This window comes from Loxodonta africana, chromosome 5 (assembly GCF_030014295.1).
Source record: "Loxodonta africana isolate mLoxAfr1 chromosome 5, mLoxAfr1.hap2, whole genome shotgun sequence".
Taxonomy (NCBI): domain Eukaryota; kingdom Metazoa; phylum Chordata; class Mammalia; order Proboscidea; family Elephantidae; genus Loxodonta; species Loxodonta africana.
Window position 1 is genome coordinate 38,447,117 of NC_087346.1, and position 23,364 is coordinate 38,470,480.

A 23,364-nucleotide genomic window follows, 5' to 3' on the forward strand; every position below is an offset into this window, starting at 1 on the left:
CCCAAACCACGGTATTTTCGATCACCTCATATGCATATAAAAGCTAGACAATGAATAAGGAAGACTGAAGAAGAAGTGATGCCTTTTAATTGTGGTGTTGGCAAAGAATATGGAATATACCATTTGCTAACAGAAAAATGAACAAATCTATCTTGGAAGAAATGTGAATGCTCCTTAGAAACAAGCATGGCGGGACTTTGTCTCACATACTTTGGAAATGTTATCAGGAGGGACCTGTCCCTAGAGGAGAATATCATGCTTGGTAAAGTAGAGTGTCAGCAAGAGGAAGACGTTCAATGAGATGGACTGACACAGTGGCTGCAATGATGGGTGCAAGCATAGCAACGATTGTGAGGACAGTGCAGGACCAGGCAGTGTTTCGTTTTACTGTACATAGAGTCACTAAGAGTTGGAACTGATTCAGTGGCACCTAGCCACAACAAAAGCAGCCCACACACACCCTCTACTACTTAATTTATTAATTCACAAATAAATAAGAATAAGGTGATTTCTCTTCATCTCACTTATTACCTGGCATCACTATCCACCCTGCTGATCATACAAAAAAACCTTAATCTTCTTTTCTTCTTTGCTATATCACACCACCCATAACCCAGTCTCTCGGGAAATCTAATGAGCCATACTGCCAAAATAGTCCCAAGTCTGTCTACTTCTTTCTATCCATGCCCACTGTTACCATGTCCCAGCTACCACCATCTCTCAATTGGAAATAAGAGATATTAATATTCTTCTAAATGGTCCCCCTGATGGCTTTCTTATATTACAGCCCATTCTCCACACAGCAGCCAGTTGTCATGAAAAACATAAATCACATTGTGTCACTCCCTTAACACCCACCAATGTCTATATCATGTAGTTAGAATAAAATATTATTATTAATATTACTATCTGTGTTCCATATAAATTCCTCAAAGGCTCCACAAGACCTGGTCTGTGCCCACCTGTTGAACTCTATCTCATCCCAGCTTCTGTCACTGCCAGCCTCCCTGGCCTTGGAGCTCAAACATGCCAAGCTAGCTCATTATTGCTTTACAGTTGTCATTCCTTCTGTGGATTGTGTCCTTCTTGCAGGTCTGTCATTAATTACCAGCAGAAAACCTCCTTGCTCCCCATCCCTATCATTACTTCACCCAGTTATATTATCAGCATGGCACTGACCACTATCTGAAATCATTAAGCTATTTTTAACATGTTGGTTCGTTTCCTCTACTAGAATAAAGTCTCACTGAAAATAGGTTTCTCATCTTTTTCTCCTTCCTAATCCTTTGAACCTAAAATGAATCTGTTACGTAGTAGGCATAGATTTTTTTTTTTTTTGTGAATGAACTCTGATGGAAACAATCTAATGAAATCAGAATTTTCTAAGGGATATCTGTGCTCTGTGATTTTGTTCGTAGTAGGCACCAGAATATTGTCTCAATACTAGAAAAAAAAAAACTTTTTTTTTTTTTTTACAGGTAAGATTTATTAATTTTGATACTTACATGTAGCTGTACCTTGAAGGGGGGTTTTGAGATTTTTTATGGAACTGCTCAAAGTGTTTGTGAATAATGATTGTGCCCATATCCAATAACCAAAACTTGATGTACTTTATAACAGACAGCAATCCCCAACTTATGACGTATTCGAGTTATGACAAACCACACTTAGGACCAACCTTTTTTTTTTTTTTTTGGACATCTTAAGTATTAGTAATATGCACTACATACAGCGTTGCAGCGTGTAATTTGCCGATGCTTTCATTCTCATGTCAACCCCCAAAGGCATATAAAGATTGGATTTATAAAGATACTAATAATAAAAGGCAATAATAATGAAAACCAAAAAATAGAGCTATTCGACTTACGTCAGAACTGACTTACGAGTCAGTCATTGGAGCGGAGCCCCACTGTTTAAGTCAGGGACTACTTATATAGTTAGTATACAGTAAAGTATAAAGAACAGTTTGATCTCATTCTTACCATGTGCTTCATAGCATTCTTTTCCCAAGGCATTTGCACTAAAAATTATTTTTCTTCAGCACTCACCACTAATTCCTTATTTTTACTTATGAACAGATTCAGCTTATAGCCTCAGGTGCTGAGTCATCTTCAGGCAATTTCTTTATATCTTTCTGGCAGGATGCTGGCTGTAACACTGGAAGTTTTCTGTCTCCTCGCTCTGGATTACCACCTTGTACCATAATACATGAAACAGCACTGAACATTCTTCCCTATTACAGTTTGCTTTTGAGGAGATAAAGGACCCAGGCCTCCTATGGGTCAATTACCAACTTTAAAAGACGGAGGACTAGGGCACGGTTTGATCTAGGGATCCCATCAAAGTCCGAAGGCCAGGGTCATGGGAAGAAGGGCGTCCTTTCATTTTTTTCAAGTCTCTGCTCAACTCTCACCATATTATTGAGGCCTCCTTACATCATATAATAAAATAGGAAGCCCCAGGCCCACCCAGCACACTCCCTATCCTTCTCATCACCATCTGACATACTACATCTCTCCCCCCTTTAAAATGTGAACTCCAAGAAATGCAAGACCTGTTTAGTTCACTGCTGGATGCCCAGTACCTGTGTCTTATCCACATCCTTTCCAAACTTCCTGAGATCCCATGATTTCAGGCCTCTCATTCAGTTGAAATTGTGCCTGGCACATAGAAAACACTCAGGAAACAGTGGTTGATTAAATGAGTGAATGATGAGAAATTCCTGCCCCTTTCCTGTCTGAAATTCTCAGCCAATACCTGGACTAACTACTTGCATTCCCATAGCTTGAAAATGCTCCTAATACTATAGGAGGTATAAGGGAGTGGCAGTCATCTAATCACATCTGTCTTCTCTTAACAACTGATTGAGAGATTACAGGAATTTCCTGCAGAGATGGAGGAGCAGAAGTATCTGTGTTTTGCAACCTGAAGCTTTGAAGGGCCGTGGGTTATGGGAAAGGAAAAGAGCAAGGATACGACAGACAGGCAGAAAGCGAGGTCGAAAATGCCAAACGCATACAAACTGATTTCTAGTTGTGTTCTGGGCTATATCTTTTCATTTCCCCTCTTAAACATCAGGTGCAAACTGGCTTCTCCTCCAAAGAAGAATTCATAAAATCTCAAGTCCTCCAGCCCCCTTGCTGAGATGGCTAGGAAGTCAGAAGAGGGAGAGGTATTTCCCCTTGTCCCTCCATGCTGACATTTAAAGAAGCGAGAAGAAGACCTGTGCCCCTGGATGTCCAGGCCATGTGATCCATACTGTCATCTCCTGAAGGAAATTTACAGGAGCCTGGGAGTTTGAGCTACGCTTAATGAGGCCGTTGGGAAAATTCAGTAGCCCGGGATCTGTAAAGCAGGAAAAGCATGGTTCTCCAGGCTTTTGGAAACCTTTGTTTTTATTTCCCAGTCATACTCATCAAATTCATAAGTACCGTAACGCACAAATACCCACTGAGTTCTTATTATCCTTGCTGTGCCTAAGGGCCCCAGGTTATTCTTTTTTTATTGTGCTTTAAGTGAAAGTTTACAAATCAGTCAGTCTCTCATACAAAAATTTATATATACCTTGCTATACACTCCTAATTGCTCTCCCCCTAATCAGACAGCATGCTCCTTCCCTCCACTTTCTCTCCTCATGTCCATTTGGGCAGCTTCTGGCCCCCTCTGCCCTCTCATCTCCCCTCCAGACAGGAGATGCCAACATAGTCTGATGTGTCTGGTTGATCCAAGAAGCTCATTCTTCACCAGTATCATTTTCCGTCCCATATTCTAGTCCAATCCCCAGGGTTATTCTACAGGTAAAACCCACTTCCAGGCTTTTTTTTTTTCTAAAGACATTTGTGATGATAAAAAAAAAAAAAAAATTATTTTATAATTTTTTTATGAAACCACACTCAATGACATTTTAACCTTTTTCTACCCTGAGGGTTAAAAAAAAAAAAAAAAATGCCTCTGCTCAAAGAAAGGGGAACACGCTTGGGATTTGACTGGTAGAATGCCAAGCCAGGGCTGCAGTCCAAAGTTGTAGCAACTATCAGCTTGTATAAGCTTCCACATGTGGTGTGGAAACAAAAGCAATGGAGTTATTTCCGTTAACTTGTGGTCCCAGCCAAGTGATTGAATTGGCTTGAAAATTTTTTCCAGTGCTAAAACAAGGGAACAAAGCATTAATGCTCTCCTTATTTTGTGGTTGACATTATTTTCCACCATCAATCCATTAGTAGTCAGATATAGTTTCTTACCAAGAGAGAGAAGTATACATAGATACCCAATCTTGAAAGTTACCAGATGTGTGCAGTTAAAATCTAGCAGCTTGGCCTTAAGAAACGTTGATGAGGAAGAAAGAAAAGCACATAGATAAGCAGGAATAAGTAGGAGAGAAGGTAAGCTGAGTTTAAGCATGTTCCTAACTCTTACAAATTACAGATCACAATTACTATGCCTCCGGATGGTTTTAGAGTATGTGTTTTCTTAGACAGAAATTAGAGAGATTATAAAAGAAAATTAGGTAGTCAGGATGTTGATGAAAGGGTGAGAGTGTAGTAGTATCAATAATAATGTTTTAGTGTTGTTGAGTAAATAATTTTAACATCTCTCAGCTTATTTGATCCTCATGACAACCTTGTGATGTAGGCAGAACATAGGCGTTGCCATCTCTAGCTTCAAAGGAAGTGAAAAGGAGCACTCCATAAGTAGAGAAGAGATTAGGAATTGGGTTGTTGGCACCAGGTGCCTCTCCTATAACACTTTAACCTTCTAGAGGTTGCCATAGTTTTCAGATATATTTTCGCATATTTTATCTCACTTGATATTACACATGTTATTAGTGATTAGCATTTTATTAAGTCCTTCCTACTTACATGAACAAGGAACCCAGTGACACAACAGTTAAGTACTTGGCTGCTAACCCAAAGGTGGTGGTTCAAACCCACCCAGTGGCTCCTGGGGAGAAAGACCTGATGATTTGCTCCCGTAAAGATTATAGCCTAGAAAACCCTATGGGGCAGTTCTGCTCTGTCACATGGGTTGTTACAAGTCAAAATCAACTCAATCAACTCCATAGCACCGAACACCTACAGGAACAGTCCTAAAGTAAGTATTATGGGGAGGGGGGTGTACATGTCTTGTTAAATTGATTCAAAATAGATAAAATTTGACGCATAAAACATAACTTTTCAGAGGCATAGTAATTAAAAGCATTCATTTTGGCTCTCTGTTTGGGAGTGGGCAGTTGCTGCTAGTAAGTAAAACTTGTCTGATTTAAATTCCCTACTCAGAAATAGGAAACCCTGGTGGCGTAGTGGTTAAGTGCTACGGCTGCTAACCAAGAGGTCGGCAGTTCGAATCTGCCAGGCACTCCTTGGAAACTCTATGGGGCAGTTCTACTCTGTCCTATAGGGTCGCTACGAGTCGGAATTGACTCCACAGTGGTGGTTTTTTTTTTTTTTTTTTGGTTTTACTCGGAAATATGAGGAATCCCTGGGTAGCACAAATAGTTAAGCACTGGACTATTACCAGAAAGGCTGGTGATTCAGACCCACCCGGAGGTGCTTCAGAAGACAGCTCTGGCCATCTGCTTCTGACAGGTCACAGCCTGAAAACCCTATGAAGTAGTTCTACTCTGTATACATGGTATCGCCATGAGTCGGAATTGACTCAACTGCAACTAACAAGAGCACTCAAAAATATGAATTTGTAAGAAAAATGTAAAAAGACAGAATGCCAAGGAGCTGTAGAAGAATTAAGGAACACAGTGGATTTTCCTTCTTTAACAACCTGGTATACACAAATGTATAAAAATATGCATACTTACGCTATGATTTTTGTGTTCAAAATCATTTTGTATTTGAATTAGGTCCATGAGTTTCTTTTACTTTATTGTGGAGGATTATGGAAGGCTTTGATTTGAGCTTTGAGGTACAGGAGAGTGAAAATTCCCAGACTTCCTTGGAGCAATGGAAATGGACGGTGAAAGGATCCCAGAGCAGGCCACGTGGGGCACATTCTAAAGTCTTCCAGCAGATACTCACACGTCGGAGTAGCCGTGACAAACTCTTAGAGATTTTGCAGTAGGAGATTCTGGATTGGCCACCGATTGAGAGGTGTAAGTGCTGCCTGAGGATTTTGCTGGCCCTTGTCTTTTTTTTTTTTTTTTTTGTCTTTGGAGGAGCAGGTGAACTTGCAACACAGTTGCTGTCAACCTGGTGCTGTCACCGTGTCAGATCTGAAGGGCGGCCCATCTGAGCACCATCTGTAAATGCCTTGCGATTGAAGAGCTTAATGTCAGGTTTCACCTGGAAGATAAATTCCCTGGTGCTGGTAGTGGTTAAGTGCTACAGCTGCTAACCAAAAGGTCAGCAGTTCAAATCCACCAGGCGCTCTTTGGAAACCCTATGAGGCAGTTCTACTGTGACCTATAGGGTCGCCAGGAGTCGGAATCGACTCAGTGACAACGGGTTTGATTTTTGGTTTTCTTAGGTAGAAATGATTTTTATAGCTGCTTTTTTTTTTTTAAGACTGTGGACTCACTGCTCCTCTGAGAGGTCTCTTGAGAAAAGGTCTTTCTGGCTTCAGTTGATAGCTATCTGTCTGACTATCTGTCTCTCTATATCTCATGATAATGGTGAATTGGTCTTGTTTTATAGCTACTGTGTTTCTGATAGAAAGGATCCAGGTAATGGAGAGACTGGTGGTCCCCTCCTTGCATTATGAAGTTCACCTGCCAAAGAGGTTTCAAGCCCTATAATCCTTTGAAAAGCCCTCTGGAACTTCCCTGGAAGGCTATGTATCCCCATCCTAAAAAAAATAAAGATGTGATTTAGTAAGGGATATGTTTTCTTGTCCGCTATATCTTAGTTACTTAGTGATGTCATAGAATTGCCACAAGTGAAATTTATTTTCTGACAGTTCTGGAGGCCAAAAGTCCAAATCAGGGTCTCGGCTGTGTTGATTCCTTCTGTAAGCCTCTCTTATTTTTGGTGTCTGCTGGGGATCTCTGGTGTTCCTTGATGGCTTTCCAAACTCCTGTGTGTGTCTGTGTCTGTTCTGATCTTTTTATAACTCAAGTGATTAAGTTTAGGGTCCACGCTACACTGGTGTGGCCTCATTAACATAACAAAGGAAAAGCTCTATTTCCAAATAGGATCACATTTACAGGTACAAGGGCCAGGAATCCAAGGCATGTTTTGAGGGGACAATTCAATCCATAACACACCATCTCTTTCAGTGATGGTCTTTGAGTGGTTTCTTAAGGAAATGAAACTCTCTTCAATGGCAGCAAGATACGGTCCAGGGCCTGTCAGCTAGCAGGCATTTATTCTCAATAAGTATTTGTGAAATGGATGTTGGTTATGTTTACCTTCTTTAGTAGTACCGTTACTGTGAACAACTATGAAAATTGCAGAAAAACTTAATGGCAATCAATGTGTGGCTTAAAGTTGTAAAAATATATTTAATGGAAATTTAGATTAATAAACCCAAAGGAAGAAATTGGGCATAGGAAAGAGCAGAAACATATTTTTGCTCCCTTTCTTATCATCATAATATGTTATCACAGAAGTTTAGAGCTGAAATCATAAAGGACATTTCCAGTCCCTTAATTTTTAGGATGTGAAAAACTGGGGTCAGAATGACTTTTTCTCCTTTTTTTTTCCCCCTTCCTTTGTTTTTTTGTTTCATTTTCTTGGTTTATGGTAATTGTTTGATTGTTTGGTTTGGTTTGGTTGGGGAAGAGACTATATATAAATAATGCTATATATCATGATTCAAGTACACTCCAAATGAAATATTCATTAGTCATCCTTCAGGAAAAAAAAAAGGTTGGTTTCCTCATGAGGCTGTAGAACCTAGTTAAGATGCTGAGATGCAGTTAATGGAGCAGCGCTATTAGTCTTGGCATGGGAATTGTCACTCTCTTAATAATTTGGTGATATTCCAAAAGAGATTAAGAGTTTTCTCAAAGAAACAAAGTTTTCTGTGGAAACAAGATGACTAAGCACTTTTATGACCCTGGTGAGTTTTTTTTTTTTTTTTTTTTCCGGCCTTCAGCATCAATCTTTACTACTGCCCACATTTATTTCCAGTTTTTTTTTTTTTTTTTTTAGTTCATACAACTTTTAATTTTTTGCCGTACTTAATTGGGGTAGCTAATCCAGCACATTGTTCTTTCCGCATGTAATTCAAAGCCATTATACCTTAGACCTGGGCAAGCCTTCCCAGGAACACATTAGATAGCATCTCATCGGTAGTTGAATCAAGAAGATAAAGCAACGGAAGAAACACACCCACCAGAAGACATAATTTTATAAAATTTAGGAGACCTCTAAGCCTTAAAATTCAGGGAGAAGTTTTCCCATCTAAGACAATAGTGCTGCATAGATAAGCAAATTTCTCTGCAACTTCGTCCAGAGTTTCTTGTAGTGGGGGTGGTGAGGGGAGGGGAGACAGGAAGGCAGGTATCTTGGAGGGTGAAGTCTCCAGGGTTTTCCTAACCCAGAGCTAGGACTCATTAAAAAAAAAAACAAAACATGTTGCCTTTAAGTTAATTCCAACTCATGGCAAACCCACGTGTTACAGAGCAGAATTGCTCCATAGGTTTTCTTGGCTGTAATCTTCATGGAAGCAGATCACCAAGCCTTTCTTTGGTGATGCTACTGGGTAGATTCAAACCACCAACCTTTATGTTAGTAGTCAAGTACAAACCATTTGTGCCACCCAGGGACCTTTTTCTAGGACCCATGTTGTTGTTATGTGCCATCAAGTCTATTCAGACTCATTGCAACACCATATGACAGAGTAGAACTGCCCCACAGCATTTGTTGTTGCTATTAGGTGCCCTCAAGTAGGTTCCAACTCGTAGGGACCCTATGACAACAGAACAAAACACAGCCCAATCCTGCACCATCCTCACAAGCAGTCATTGCTATGCCTGAGTCCATCATTACAGCCACTGTGTCAATCCATCTTGTTGAGGGTCTTCCTCTTTCTCGCTGACCCTCTACCAAGCATGATGTCCTTCTCCAGGGACTGGTCCCTCTTGATAACATGTCCAAAGTACATGAGCTAAAGCATCACCATCCTCACTTCTGAGGAGCATTCTGGCTTTACTTCTTCCAGGACAGATTTGTTCGTTCTTCTGGCAGTCCATGGTAGAGTCAATATTCTTTGTCGACACCGTAATTCAAAGGCATCAATTCTTTGGTCTTTCTTATTCATTTTCCAGCTTTCACATGCATATGAGGTGATTGAAAATACCATAGGATTTACTAGGCTGTAAATCTTTATGGGAGCTAATCACTTTCTCCTGTGGTGGGTTTGAACTGCCAACCTTTCAGTTAGCAGCCAAGTGTTTAACCATTGTGCCACCAGGACTCCTTTCTAGAACTCATAAATACTCCCAAATCAGAGGTTCTGATTCTATTGGCATTAGAATGGTTTTAGAGCCTCCCAGTGGTTGTAATATCCAGCCCGGATGTAGAACCACTACCCTAAAGGGAAGTCTGGTGGGGAGTTTAGAGGGGCAGCCTTGGGATAAGAGGCAAAGCACTAGAGCTATTCTCAAAAGATTCTGCTACTCAGGAACTGTGGACCTTGGGCAAGTCCCCTGACTTCTCTGTGCCTATTTGTCTATAAAATAGGATGATAATGGTGCCCCTGGTAGAGTTGTTCTGAGAATCAAATTGCATAATGCAGGAGCTCAAGAAAGTTCTTTACATGTGGAATATCATGCCAGCATCCAGCACAATGCTTACACAGAGTCGAATACTTGTTGGCAAGAATCGAAGCTGGCATTGTTTGGTCTGACAGTCAGGATGAAGCAAACCATGGCTGCCTTCCACTCTGTCCCTAAACGGGCTGAGGCTACTAGTAGTACCAAGGAGGTGAAATCCCTGTGTCCCAAATTAAAACATAATGATAGCTGAAGTAACATAACAGAAAAACCTGCCTGTTTCATGAAGTAGTGTGCAATCTTAATCAACATCTCAAACTGAAGTGAAGTGTTTTAAGTTCCCCAGCCTGATGTTCTATTTCTTTTGGGAAATTCTAATTGGGCCCCATTATGGTACCATGCTGTCATTGTTTTTTTAACGTCTCCACCTCCTTACTGCCCCATCTGCCAGGTTTGTTTTGTCAGGTTAGTTTTTCAAACTTGGCCCCAGCATTCCTTTGCATTGCCAGATACCTAGAACAAGGTGTTATGTACAAGTCGTCGTTCATTGTAGATGCAAGGACTGTACTCAGCAGTATGTAAACTATCATATCTCTGAGAAGCAAAGGAGTTATTATCCAAGTAGCATTAAGACCCTTAAGGGTTCTTTTCCATTTATTTATTTTCCTTTAATTAAAAAAAAAAAAAAAGTGCTTAAATTTAAAGTTAAGGGAATAACTAATACATCAGAAACCAAGTCGAAGCCAACCAATCCTATCACACATTTAATTAGAACATCTGTCTCAGACTGAATTTTGCTGCCTTATCAAGGGATTCATGGTGAGTGGTGACAGCAGTCAGATGGCATGTCCACTGTACGTTTGTCTGTGGGGAACCGTCGTAGCCACTAAGATAGCTTCTCTGGGCTGCAAGTCTTTTCTCATTTACTGCTTCTTCCATGAAGCCTTCAGCACTGATAGCCTCTCCACTACAACACATAGTGTTTAATTATCCTAGGAATTACATTAATATCATCGCATGTTATTATTTAACAGCTATTTTTAGATATCACTGCAAAAATACAATGGCAGCAATTTCGTGCTTCAGGACTGAGCTTAAATGACCTTTCTTCAAAGAGGCCTTATCTATTCTCATCCTGTTCTAAACTAATTTTAGCTTTTTATACCTAGTTCTTTTCTTTCTTATCAGTCCCTTCCCCCTCCGCCCCAGCTTTTTTGGTTACTGTGGACTCTGGTTACCCTTTATACTAAAAGCTCTACAAGGAGGGTCGTAGCCTACTTTGCGTACCATGTTTTCCCCAGGGCCTGCTAAGTAGTAGGTGCTAACAACCACTTGCAAAATGATTCCTGGGAGTTAGGTAGCAGTAGCCGTGGTGGCGCAGCAGTTAAAAGCTACTGCAAGCTCTGGCTGCAAACCAAGAAGTCACCAGTTCGAATCCACCAGCCACTCCTTGGAAGCCCAATGGGGCAGTTCTACTCTGTCCTATAGGGTCTCTGTGAGTCTGAATCAACTCAGCAGCAATGGGTTTGTTTGTTTTTTGTATCCCTATTTTATCTATAACTGGAAATTATATTGAACTGACCAGTTGCCACTGAGTTGATTCCATCTCATGGGACCCTATGTGTGTCAGAGTAGAACTGTGCTCCATAAGGTTTTCAATGGAGAGCCATACTCACAGGTAATATCATTTATTTTGTGTGTCAATCTGTTATTTCCCTAAAATGTAACCTTGGGATAGTTTCAGTTAAAGGTTTAAAGAGTATCTCAGGGCAGTAGTCTCAGGGAGTCCTCTAGTCTCAACTAGTCCACTAAGTCCGAACTTGTCAAGAATTTGAGTTCTGTTTCTCATTTTTCTCCCACTCCACCAGGGTTGTTTGGGAGATTTTTGTAAATTTTCTAATGGAGATAACTGATTGAGAGCTCCTGGCACAGCCAGTGAGTCAAATTTAAAGATGATCACTCAGTAGTAAAAGGTAAAGTGAAATTATACACACTGAATTGTTAGTGAAGGAGTAGAAGAAGTAAATCAACAGGAGAACTGCAATTGTGTATCATTATTTGACTGCTGAATTATTGGACCAAAAATAAAAATCCACACTTGGACATCTTGTCATATTATTATCAATAAATATATTTTTAGCAAAGGCTAAACACTAGACCATATTAGGCATTCTGTGCTGAGTTGGCCTCTCATCAGTTGTCAAAGGTTTTAGAATTTGGGTTACACGTTGTGCGTAGAAGCTTATGATACTGATGTGGAGATGCCATTATTCCATATCACAAACACCAGATTCCTATACTGCTTCCCAAGCCTAGAGGTATTACAGTAGGTTTTTTGGTTTTTGCCTTGTTTTAGTCTGCTCTGGGATCATTCTATCTTCTTCCCACTCTTGAAACTGACAGGTGCTAAGAGAAAGAGCAGTTCAGATTTTGTTATCAGGAAAATCAGTGGCCTCACCTATGTTTATAGAGTTCCTACTGAGTCAGAATCGACTCCAGGGCACTGGGTTTGGTTTTTTGGTTTTACTGTGGCTCAGCTGCTGCCATGTTTTGACAGCTGACAAGATCTCACATCTTTTTTTTCTCCCCTGATTGTAGACTAGTAGTGTAGTGAAACATTCTCCATTACCCAATCCTGGAAGTAATTGCACCTTTGATTATTGGGTTAATAAGATGGGGGGTGATCAACACTTGAACAGATATGGTCCTTGAGAAATCCTGTTTTGATTTCAAAATACTTTACATTTAAGTTGAGGACCAGTAAATGAACAATGTAAGAGTGGTTTTACCATCTTTTGGTGTTCATGTTGAAAAAATGGAAGCATTATTAATGATTTATACCCGCGGCTCTTTCTACCCAAGGCAGAATTCTGGAATTCTCTGAGTCATTCCTGAGACATTCCACTTTGACTTGCAGATAGCAATAAAATTGGAATGCTAAAATACAGAGTTATTCAGTCTTTTAAATGGTCGGACCTAATGATCAGAGCCTGGGTTTCAAAGGTTAGCCATATCCCCCACACTTCTTTAGAAAGGACTCCAATACTTAGACCTGTAAAAGAAAAAGAAAAAAAAAAACTAATAGATCGTGAAAGTGAGGACTTGTTTCCTGAACTTATACTCTAAATGTTCCAATATCTGTTTATGTAGCCCATGATATATCAAAAGAAGAATCCCACCCACAAACATACACACCCTCCCCTAGTATTCTGTCAGCACCACGAATTTTCCTGTCAAAATTTGAAATTTGATTATGTTATGCATGTACTTTATATATATACATACATGTATTTTGTTGTTAGGTGCTGTTGAGTCAACTTTAACTCATAGTGACCCCATGTGACAGAGTCAAACTGCCTCATAGGATCTTCTGGTCTGTAATATTTCATTTATGGGAACAGATCTCCAGGTCGTGGAGGTGACTGGGTAGGTTTGGACCACCAACCTTTCAGTTACTGGCTGAGAGCTTAACGTTGTGCCACCAGGGCTCCTTTATATATGTAGTATAATATATGGCTTGTTTCTTGTCACCTCTCACAGGTTTAACTGTACTAAAAAATAAAAGGCTTCCTGCCAACCCCCAGAATGGTCACAATGAAGAGTTCAGTGGCATTCTTGGCATGCCTTGTCAAATTGCTCAGGCTCCTTTTGGACTGGGAATCTGGAACAGTAGTTTGAAAAGAAGCGCCTCAGTTAATTAGGCTGCATTTTCCTCCGATCTTCTTGCTGCACTGTGGCCGAGATGACTGAGGAGAAACAAAGCATCCACTGCACCCCCTGCCCCTGGAGTTCTCTGCTGCTCCATGAACTGTTGTGATCAAAACTGGGTCTTGACAAGAAAAATGATACAGTGAAACCTGTGAGAGCTGGCACTCAACAGGACTGCCTTGTTTTTTCGAGTCTAGCGAGTTTTCCGCCTTTGACAGGGTGCAGTCTTACCACTTTTCTGTTGCTCATTCTAATGAAAAATATTTGCGTTTTCCTTCTCGAACAGGTTTCCACCTTCAACAGATTCCAGCTTTTTCAGGTTTTACTGTATATTGCTTCCCAGAAGGGGAAAAAAAAAAAGGTGCCAGTCTGACCATATAGCTGGGAAAAGACATGTGACACAGTCCAGTGTGATCTGCCCTCATTAAACAGTGGTCCAGGCTCTGGGCCTGTTTGAGGCACTAGATTTAGAATAATCTTTCTTACCTGATTTAAAGATAAATTTCATGTGAACCAGATGCTTTTCTATACCAACATCCTCTCCTCTTCGTGCCATTCATGAAGTTCTATGGAAGATGCCCATTTCACCTCATGTGGCAAACTATTAGGTGTCACTTATTTCATGTAAAAGTTGGCTTCGTGGAGATAAGTGGAAGAAATAGGAACAACGCGAACAATCATCAGTGCAAATCAAATTCTCTATTAGCTTTCTTGGCTTTCAGTTAGAGACAATTAACCTTTACCGCTCTTACATGACAAAATGAAATGAGAGTTAAAGGTGATTTTCAAAGTTGACGGGTAGACAAAGTAAAACAGCAACAGTAACAACAATAATGAATAATAATAAAATTACAATAATAAAATTTTTTATTGAGCACATCTATCAGGCTGTATGCTAAATATTGTTTTAAAAATCATTTTAAAATTTTCTAGAACTAATTTGCAAATTATAGACAACATCATCTTCATTTCAGATGAAGAAAGATAGATTAAGTTACTTGCCAAGTTGTGAAAGTAGTACCGGTAAGGGGCGGGACTATGCTTGGAGCCAGTCTAAAAAGGCCTCAGTTTACAGCTTACATATTGGTAGTGACTTATAGTGGTTGAGAAGAACTTTGATGCTATCTTCAGGCATGGCCAGAAAGAGTATCACGATTGATTAGCCATGTCTGCGTGAACATCAGAAAGGACTGGGAGTAGCTGAACACGAGCTGTGTATTTGCCTTCTGCTTCATGCTGTCTCTTGACGTAATGTAATTTAGGGAGGAAAAAAAAGCCTCCCTCTTTTACAATGTATTTTGCTAAGGTGCCACAGTCTTTGAGGCATTGTACCCACTTATAATAAAAGCCACATGGCTCCAAAGTGTGCAGTGGCTGAGATGTGCCGGGGCAGAGCCATGGCTTCCCATGAATAACAATCATCCCATTGGCCAAGCAGCTCCCTGGCTGCCCCCCAGCAGTAGCAGTGTCACATCGTAACAATGCGCCTTTGCCTGCAGACACGTAGGCCCAATGGCTGGCACTGATGGTTTCTATAAAAGTGCCTCTGTCTTTTGTTCTCAGTCAGGCTTATTGTTCAGAGCTTAGGGAGGGAGGCTTATGTCCAGATATGGGACAATAATATGTGCTATACACTTGTTGTCAGCAATATTGTGGGTCACCATGATAACAAAATATTCAGTTCTACAAGGTTCTGAAATGCCTTTCTTACCCACTAACCACCCCCCTAACTTTTGAATACCTATTCACTCAACTCAAATACCACTTCCCCTCAAATCTTCTAGGACCACCACCAGCCAGAGTTAGCTTGTTGAAGCTTGCCACTCCAGCAACTAGCATAATGCCAATAAATATCTAATAATTCAGAGAAAAAATTAAACTGTGCAGATACTTAAGAAATCATACATATTTGACCTGCAATGATTTTGAGACTTGGATAATCAAAGGGAAGTAACCATTCCAAAGGCACTTTCATCGGATCTAGTCCATCACGTGTGGAGCACACTGTCTAGCAAGAAATAAGAGAAAAAATGCTCCGGGCTGTGTGATTCCTGGGTATCTTGAGCTGGAGTCAGCCGGGAAGAGAATGCTTTATAAAATATTCTGAAAAATTATAGATCTGGACCTCATAAGCAGAGACTAATACATTTTGAAAACGTGTCATTGGTGTTTTATTGCTTTGGATTTGTACAAAAGTCATTGACATCTCCCCCACTGGTATAATAAAAGCAGATAACTGATGTAGTAAGTAGCTCATCAGTAATATCTACGATTAGATGTGTTTTATAGCCACAGAGGGAACTTCTGCACAAAATATTAACTAGTGTTCAAAAGTCTACTGAAAATCGGACCTTGCGTGCTGTGTCCAGTGGAAAGCACTGGGCTGCAAGTAATAGGAAAATGCAGAATGGCTTATACAATAAGGAAGATTTAGCATCTCAAAAAACAAGAAGTCTAGAAACCGAATCACTCGGAGGTTGGCTAATTCAGCAGCTCAGTCCCATCTTTAAGGACTAGTTTGCCATCCTCTGTGACTTGGCTTGGTCCTCAAGCTAGCTCCTTCTTGATTACAAGATGACGGCTACAGTTGCAGACCTGTTAAAGAATAAGGAACCCTTTCCCCAAAGGCCCCCAGCAGCCCTCTCTTCAGATCACATTGGCTAGAATTGGGTCACACGCTCACACTAATATAAATCACTGGTAAGGGAAATGGGATTACTGGAACTAGTTTGGATAATCAAGGTTTACTCCTGAGTTAGAGATAAGGTCACTTTTCTTGGGGGGAAGACAGAAGGGTCTTGGCTCTTGAATAGGCAACCAGCAGTGTCTGCTACATAAACTCAGTGGAAATGCCATGTCCACATTCCCATGTTACTTTGCATAAAATTTTTTTTTTTTTAAATTTCCATAGCAGCTAATAAATTGGTCAAGATGCAATATCTTAATTTACGACAAAGGCACTTTTTCATATTAAGGTTTAGCCATCACATGGTAAGGTAAAGACAAAACAGAAAAATCAGTTCAGATGGGAATAAAAAAGCCTCCTTTACTTGACTTGAATAAGCAGATTCAGTTCCCCACATCACTCTCCCAAATTAGGAGAGTTTATTGACTGTAAAGTCTGAGGTCATTCCACTGACGGAGAGATTCCTTTGAGATAAGAGAAAGAGAAGGAGCCAGCCGTGAAGTAAACAAGGGGAACAGCTCACTAGGCAGAGGAAATAGCAATGTGCAAAGGCCCTGAGGCAGGAAACTGAAAGGAACTGTAAGTAATGGAATGATTGGCTTATGTGAGCAGAAAAAGAACGGCAAAGTGAGAGTGGAGATGGGGGAGAGACAGGCTGTTAAAAGCCTTATGTGTCCTGGTCAGGGATTGAGGTTTCATTATAAGTATAGTGGGAAGCCACCGAAGGATTAAACAGGATCTATAATGTAAAAAATCCCTGAGTAGCTCAAACAGTTTGCACCTGGCTACTAACCAAAAGGTTGCTGGTTTGAACCTACTCATCAGTGCTACAGAACAAAGGCCTGGCTATCTGCATCTATAAAGATTACAACCAAGAAAACTTATGAAGCAGTTCTACTTTGTAATACATGATGTCTCTATGAGTCAGAATCGAGGCAACATCAACAGGGTTGGTTTTTTTGTGTTTTTTTTTTTCCTCCAATTTGATGAGACTGCCACTCAATTCAACAGTTGTCACCTAGTTTATCTCCTAATTGTCTTCTGAAACCTGGAAGGGGATGCTGCCCCTTAGGGCAAAAAGGGATGGGCAAGAACATCACCACCCCACCCAGCCAGTCACGCCTGTGGTTTGCATACTCTGGGGCACACACTTAAAGGGGTCATTCACGTCATGAAGGCTGCTCCTTTCAGTTGCCAAGTCCTCCCACACTTGAGATTGCATTACTGAGCACAACACATTCCAGAGCTGATGCCCTCCTGTTTCCTTACCAGTTCCTTGACAAAAATTTCATATGACAGTTTCTTCATTTTTTTCTTCCATATTTTCAACTATGCTTATGCAGAGCTAAACACATTACAGAGCATTGAAAACAGTTTTAGAGCAGAGGTATGTACATGGCTCTGCGGAGCTCAGACGAGTCAGCACTAATGTCTTTCTGGGCAGGCTTCCTTGAGGCACCTGAAGAAGGGATAGGAGAGCTAGCCTTTGAGGGAGATTTAGAGGGAGGTTGACACAAACAATTAAGCACATGGCTACTAGCTGAAAGGTTGGTGGTTCAAACTGTCCCAGTGGCATTTCAGAAAACAGCCTTGGCTATCTGCTTCCAAAAGATTACAGCCTTAAAAACTGTATGGAGCAATTCTACTCTGCACACATGGGGTCACCATGAGTCAGAATTGACTCTGTGACAACAACAGAGAAGGCAAAGGAGTAACCACGGACAGTGGTGTGAAGGCTGCTAGAGAAATCCAAGGAGAGGCTATGGACATCTGGGTTGACTAAGCCAGTCCAGATGAGGAAGAGTTGGATTAAAGAGATAAACAGATATTCAGGGGATAGAACCGGAATGATTGGACATAGGACAGAGCTTACAGAAACCCCATCTCACTCCCTGTGGGATCGTTCTCAATCTGAAATACAGAGATCACCAAAGTTCATCATGAAACCCTGCTCTGGCTCTGAACCTGCTTTTCATGACCTCTTTTGGGGACACTGATGAAGAATGAATGGTTTCATGTGTGGTCTTCAGAACAAAAAAAAAAAAGCACTGAAAAATTTTATTAGCTCTTGCTTGCAGATTTTAGGATGCTTTGGGGGTAAATGCAAATTTATTGTGATTCCATCTGTGCCGATTTCCCACCAATGGCAACCCAGTCTTCTAAGTATAGTTAATGTCAGAAGTGAAATTATTTTCCTGAATATTGTTTCTTTTCTCTTTTCATTATGAAGTATATTCGGTGCTCTTCGAACTGGTGCTTATATGGTGTACATTTTGATGACCAAAGGCCTGAAGCAGTCAGTTTGTGACCAGGGTTTTTACAATGGACCTGTCAGCAAGTTCTGGGCTTATGCATTTGTGCTAAGCAAAGCACCTGAATTAGGTGAGTGTCTTCTCGCCTTCCTTTTTCTCCCTGTCACTTTGTAGCTACTTGCATATCTATAATATCTGTCTTAAAAAAAAAAATTAAGGTCCTATTTTGTTGGTTGCAGGAAAGTTACAGTTATTGAATTTGGATTCTTAATTGACTTCCATTTTCATTTTCTCTCTCCTCTCCCTCCCTTCTTCTAAATAATTGTACATTGTGTATATTAAAAGCAAAATAGTTTACGTAGACCATGCAGGTTTTTAAGCACTACTGAAAATACACTTCCAGCAGCTTATAAAATATACACAGCCCCTTCTCTAAGTCCCATTAACAGCTGAACTAATATTAGAATATGGGGGAAAAAGAGCAATGAAGCTATATCCAAGTCCCATATCTCAATACACTTTCATCTCTAGAGTTAAGAATGAGATTAGCACGTTAAGCTTTTCATTTGGGCCTCCTCATGTTCTCATTAGCAAATGCTAAGGGCTGGTCTCTGGCGTTGTTTGATTTTTATCATCAAAGGGATGGGCCTTGGGGAAGGAGAATGTAGTTCACCTGCTAGAATAGAAAATATTAGCCATATTTGTAGACTCCTAAGGTTTTTCCCTCAACTCTGTATGGATCTTGACTATAAGAGCGGCACAGGTTAGCAGATATAGTGAAAAATGTAAATGGCAAGGAGTTGACACAGGTATAGTTCTCTAGGAAAATACCTTTATTGCCAGAAAAAGGGCGCCGCTGGTGATGATGAGCTGAGTTTATCTGTGAGCAGTGCTGGCCACCATGCCACAAACTGGTATATATTCTTAGGGAGATAGCCTTGCCATGCTATGGGCTCCTTATTTATTTATTTGTCTTTTTTTTTTTAATCTGGAGTTAAGAATCATACGTATTCAATTCAAAACCCTTACTTATAATATTTATAACACATCCCGAGTTCCCCTATATTAAGTCACCTATAACATAAGCTATCAACGATCTTTCTGTAAGATGCCCCTAGTTCACGTTCTGTGTCTATTTATATAGGGTATGAGGTCTCCGATATGTGGATTAGCTACCTGTCCACTTTCCAGTGGGTGCTATACATCTGTTGCCTATGACTAGCTAGCAGTTGGCTTGAAATACAGGTGTGACCACCGTCTTACCAGGTTAAAAACAAAGGAAGAGCAGCAGAAGAAAACATTTTTCTGATAATCTTTCCTAAGAGGGGTAGGAGCGTGAAGATGAGCCACTACTTAATCTAAAATAACTCGATCACTGTTACACACACACACAGTCTTAAAGTGAAATGCATTAGTATGAATTCATTCCTTTATTCAATAAATTTACATTAAGTACCTACCATGGGCCAGGCTTTTAACAGTGGTGGAATAGAACGGTTACTTTATCTAAAAGGAAATTTATTATGTGAATGTTATGAACCAGGCCCCAGGAAGCTATTTTTTTATACTTGAATTGAGACTGTAGGTCCAAAATCTTAAGCTAGAGCAGTGATTGTCAGACTTGGATCTGCAAACAATGCAGGAAATTCTGCAGATATATTTTTAGGAATTCAAAATTTCATCGTGAATATTTTTGGAAATGCTGGTGGCCTAGTGGTTAAGTGCTATGGCTGCTAACCTAAAGGTCAGCAGTCCGAATCCGCCAGGCACTCCTTGGAAGCTCTATGGGGCAGTTCTACTCTGTCCTATAGGGTCGCTATGAGTCGGAATCAACTTGACTACAATGGGTAATGTGTTTGAGAATATATTAATCTTGAGTTTTCACTTTATGGCTAATATTTTAAAAAAATTATCTTGTCAAATATATTTCTCTCACAGTAACTTTGTTATGTAAATTAGATTCATAGAGTTTCTGAGTCAGCGCATTTGTTCTGAAACTGGGGTTGGTCTGAGAATATTTATTCTTGGGGTTTTGTGACTTTTTCCTTAAAATAAATCCATGCATTATTAAAGTTTGAAAATTATGCAGGCTGAGAAACATGCACACCCTCCCCCGACTTTTAATTTATTCCACACTGTTGTATTTTAAGTATCCTCTTTAATCCCCTTCTTGATCTTTTTTAATACAACTACAAATATAGGAATGTGGTAAATGCCTGAAACAGCGTATTTCCTCTACACGCTATCCTCAAACTCTTTCAGGGTTTCCAACTCTTACTACTCTCAACAATGTTTACAAACCAAAACCAAAAAATATCAGAAATGGTTTTTTTGTACTTTTGGCCCATAAGCCTCAGCTTGCAAAGGAAAAACTAGCTCTCTATTTGTATTTAAGGGGCTTGAGAATGAAAATAGTCCTTTCTACCTCTTGGAGGAATCATTCATTGAGGAGCCATCCCACACTACCTACAATGGTCGCTTTCTACTTGAATTCTAAATTTAAGTCAAATTTTTAGGGTGGTCGATGGAAATAGGATTACAAGAGAAGAACTATTAGCTCAAAACTCAGAGATACTAGTGCTATCATCCTGTGTCTCATTTTGTTGATCTTGATGACATTAAGGAATCATCCGTATCTTAATCTAGGCACAAATGTGCCAGTCTCTGCTACCCCATGTTGTTGTTGTTGTTGTTAGGTGCTCCCGAGTCAATTTTCCACCCATAACAACCCCATGTGACAAAGTAAAACTGCTTCATGGGGTTTTCTAGGCTGTAATCTTTATGGGAGCACATCACCAGGTCGTTCTCCCATGGAACCGCTGAGTGGGTTCAAACCACCAACCTTTCAGTTAGCAGACAAGCGCTTAGCCATTTTGCCACCAGGACTCCTCACCACAGCAGACAATATAACTGAACAGAGTCTTTCCTCTTGAGCCCAGAAGGATCTATAACTCAAGTCTACCACTTGCAGTTGACTGAAATGCTATACCATTGACGTTATAATCCCTTTCCCTGCAGAAGCCTAATTTACCACAGTAGTTTGTAGGTTGGATACCAAATAATCCATCCCTTCACAATTAAAATTGGAATGATACTGTTGACAATGGTCCGAAGAGCTGAGGGGGTGGGGAGCATATGCTAATCTTGACATAGTTCTTTAGGGGGGCTAGTTAGTTAGTGACACAAATTCTTCAGGCAGTTTCAGATCCATTATACAGATATTTTTATATCTTGAGTACCTTTTCTCAATTTTACAATAAGATTTATTTTCTTTCAAATATTGTGGAGCTCATTTGACAATGGCCTACCAGAGATAAACTGCTGAGTCAAAACAGATCCAAAAACCTGTGCAGTTTGAGTGTCTCTGAAATAGTTACCCCTCTAGTCTTCATTTAGGAAATGAACAGGTTGCTTGGATGGCTTCTTTCATTTTGTAAGTTAAATTCTTTCACAGTGTTTCACTCATAGAAAACCTTTTCACTAGCATTTAATTAGGAAAGATTTATCCATTTAGATTATTTAGAGCTATTCTTATTTTTAGGCCCTACGTCCTACCTTTCATTTATCTAACTTTTTAGACTCCCATATGAACACCAGAAAGAAAAGAGCTTAGGAAAATAAAGAACAGTTCTTCATGTTCAATACTGAAGCTGTATTTTCCCAAAAAAAAAACTCATATTCCTGCAGTTTTCACTAAACTCTTGATAGCAAGAAGGGCTTTCTGTTTCAGCAGAAACAATGAGCTTATTTCAGTGAATTATAGGGTTACAATCTACTAGAACAAGTGAGAAGAAGGGAGCCACTAACCTGCTTTGTGTGTCAAAATCTTTGAGCGCCTACTGTTTGAATTATATTAAAACCTGCTGAGATTTGGTTTTGTTAAAACTTGGAAACATCTGCTCTGAGTCTAGGTCCTTGCTCAGTTGGCTTGTCATTGTTTTCGAAAACTCTGACTCAGCTGTGCTCCAGCTAACTCTGCAAAGGGGAGCACAGCCATCTGTGAAAAACTACACACTCAGAGTAGGTACTCTGTGTCTCTTTGTGGCCATGAGCATGCTGGGGCTTCCAAATGTTGTTGGACTTCTCCATGGCTGCATAGAGACCTTCGCTTACCAGGCACACGGGCAGAAGGTATAATTCAGGAGGCAAACCTGGGTACAAGGAACACCACGCCCTCCCTGCAAAGCTAGCTCTTGACTGAAAACAGCTGAACCAGTGCTAGAGAAATCATGGTAAAGAGAAAAGGAACCAGAAAGTAGCTCAAAGAGGTGACATGACTAAAATGTTCAAGATTCAAAAGTCCTATTGCATATACTTGGCCAAAATCATTTACATAATGCTAGCTGGACCTTTGGCAAAAAAGACTGATTGGCCAGCACCAAATACACAGCCTCTGATAGTTTGCATTTCTGGGTGATGCTGTAGTGTCTGGCAAGCCTATAAATACCATGGTTGGCACGACCCTGGCTCATGACAAATCAAATGTGATGCGTGATTTCTCCAGAGGAAAAAAATCTATATGTCAACTGAAATATCAAGAAGTACCATGAGCGGTCTCAACGAGTCCCTCTGGAACCTTGTTGCCTGAGGGAGTTTACCATTCTCTGAGTCAGCAGCCTTCCTGGGATACTGACTTTGATATGGCATTACAGTGGCGTTTCTGAGAGGCTCCAGAACCATTATTGGGAGATCCTCATCTTCTTTACTCCATCTACCCGCGCACATATTCAAATTAATTTTATTTTGAAGATTTCATGACACTCCCCTCCTCCCCAACCAAGTAACTAGAAACATTGAGTATACCATGGACTTCCAGAAGAATGAACAAATCTGTTTTGGAAGAAGTACAGCCAGACTATATAGCTACAGTAATCAAAATTGCCTGGTAGTGATATAGCAATAGACACACAGGCCAATAGAATAGAATTAAGAGTACAGAAATAAACCCACACATCTATGATCAACTGATTTTTGACAAGGGTGTAAAATTCATTTGATGGGGAAATAAGAGTTTCTTCAATAATGGTGCCAGGAAAATTGAATTTCCACAT

At 40.2% G+C, this 23,364-nt stretch overlaps 1 protein-coding gene across 2 annotated transcripts in view; it reads left to right on the forward strand.

Annotated features, from left to right (window-relative positions):
* Window positions 1–23,364, forward strand: part of ELOVL6 (ELOVL fatty acid elongase 6) — a 168,369-nt gene that overhangs the window by 136,764 nt on the left and 8,241 nt on the right. For both annotated transcript variants that reach the window (XM_023548580.2, XM_003410398.4), the window contains one exon: window positions 18,292–18,443. In XM_023548580.2, the coding sequence (XP_023404348.1) occupies window positions 18,292–18,443 (152 nt within the window). The remainder of the gene's footprint in view (window positions 1–18,291; window positions 18,444–23,364) is intronic.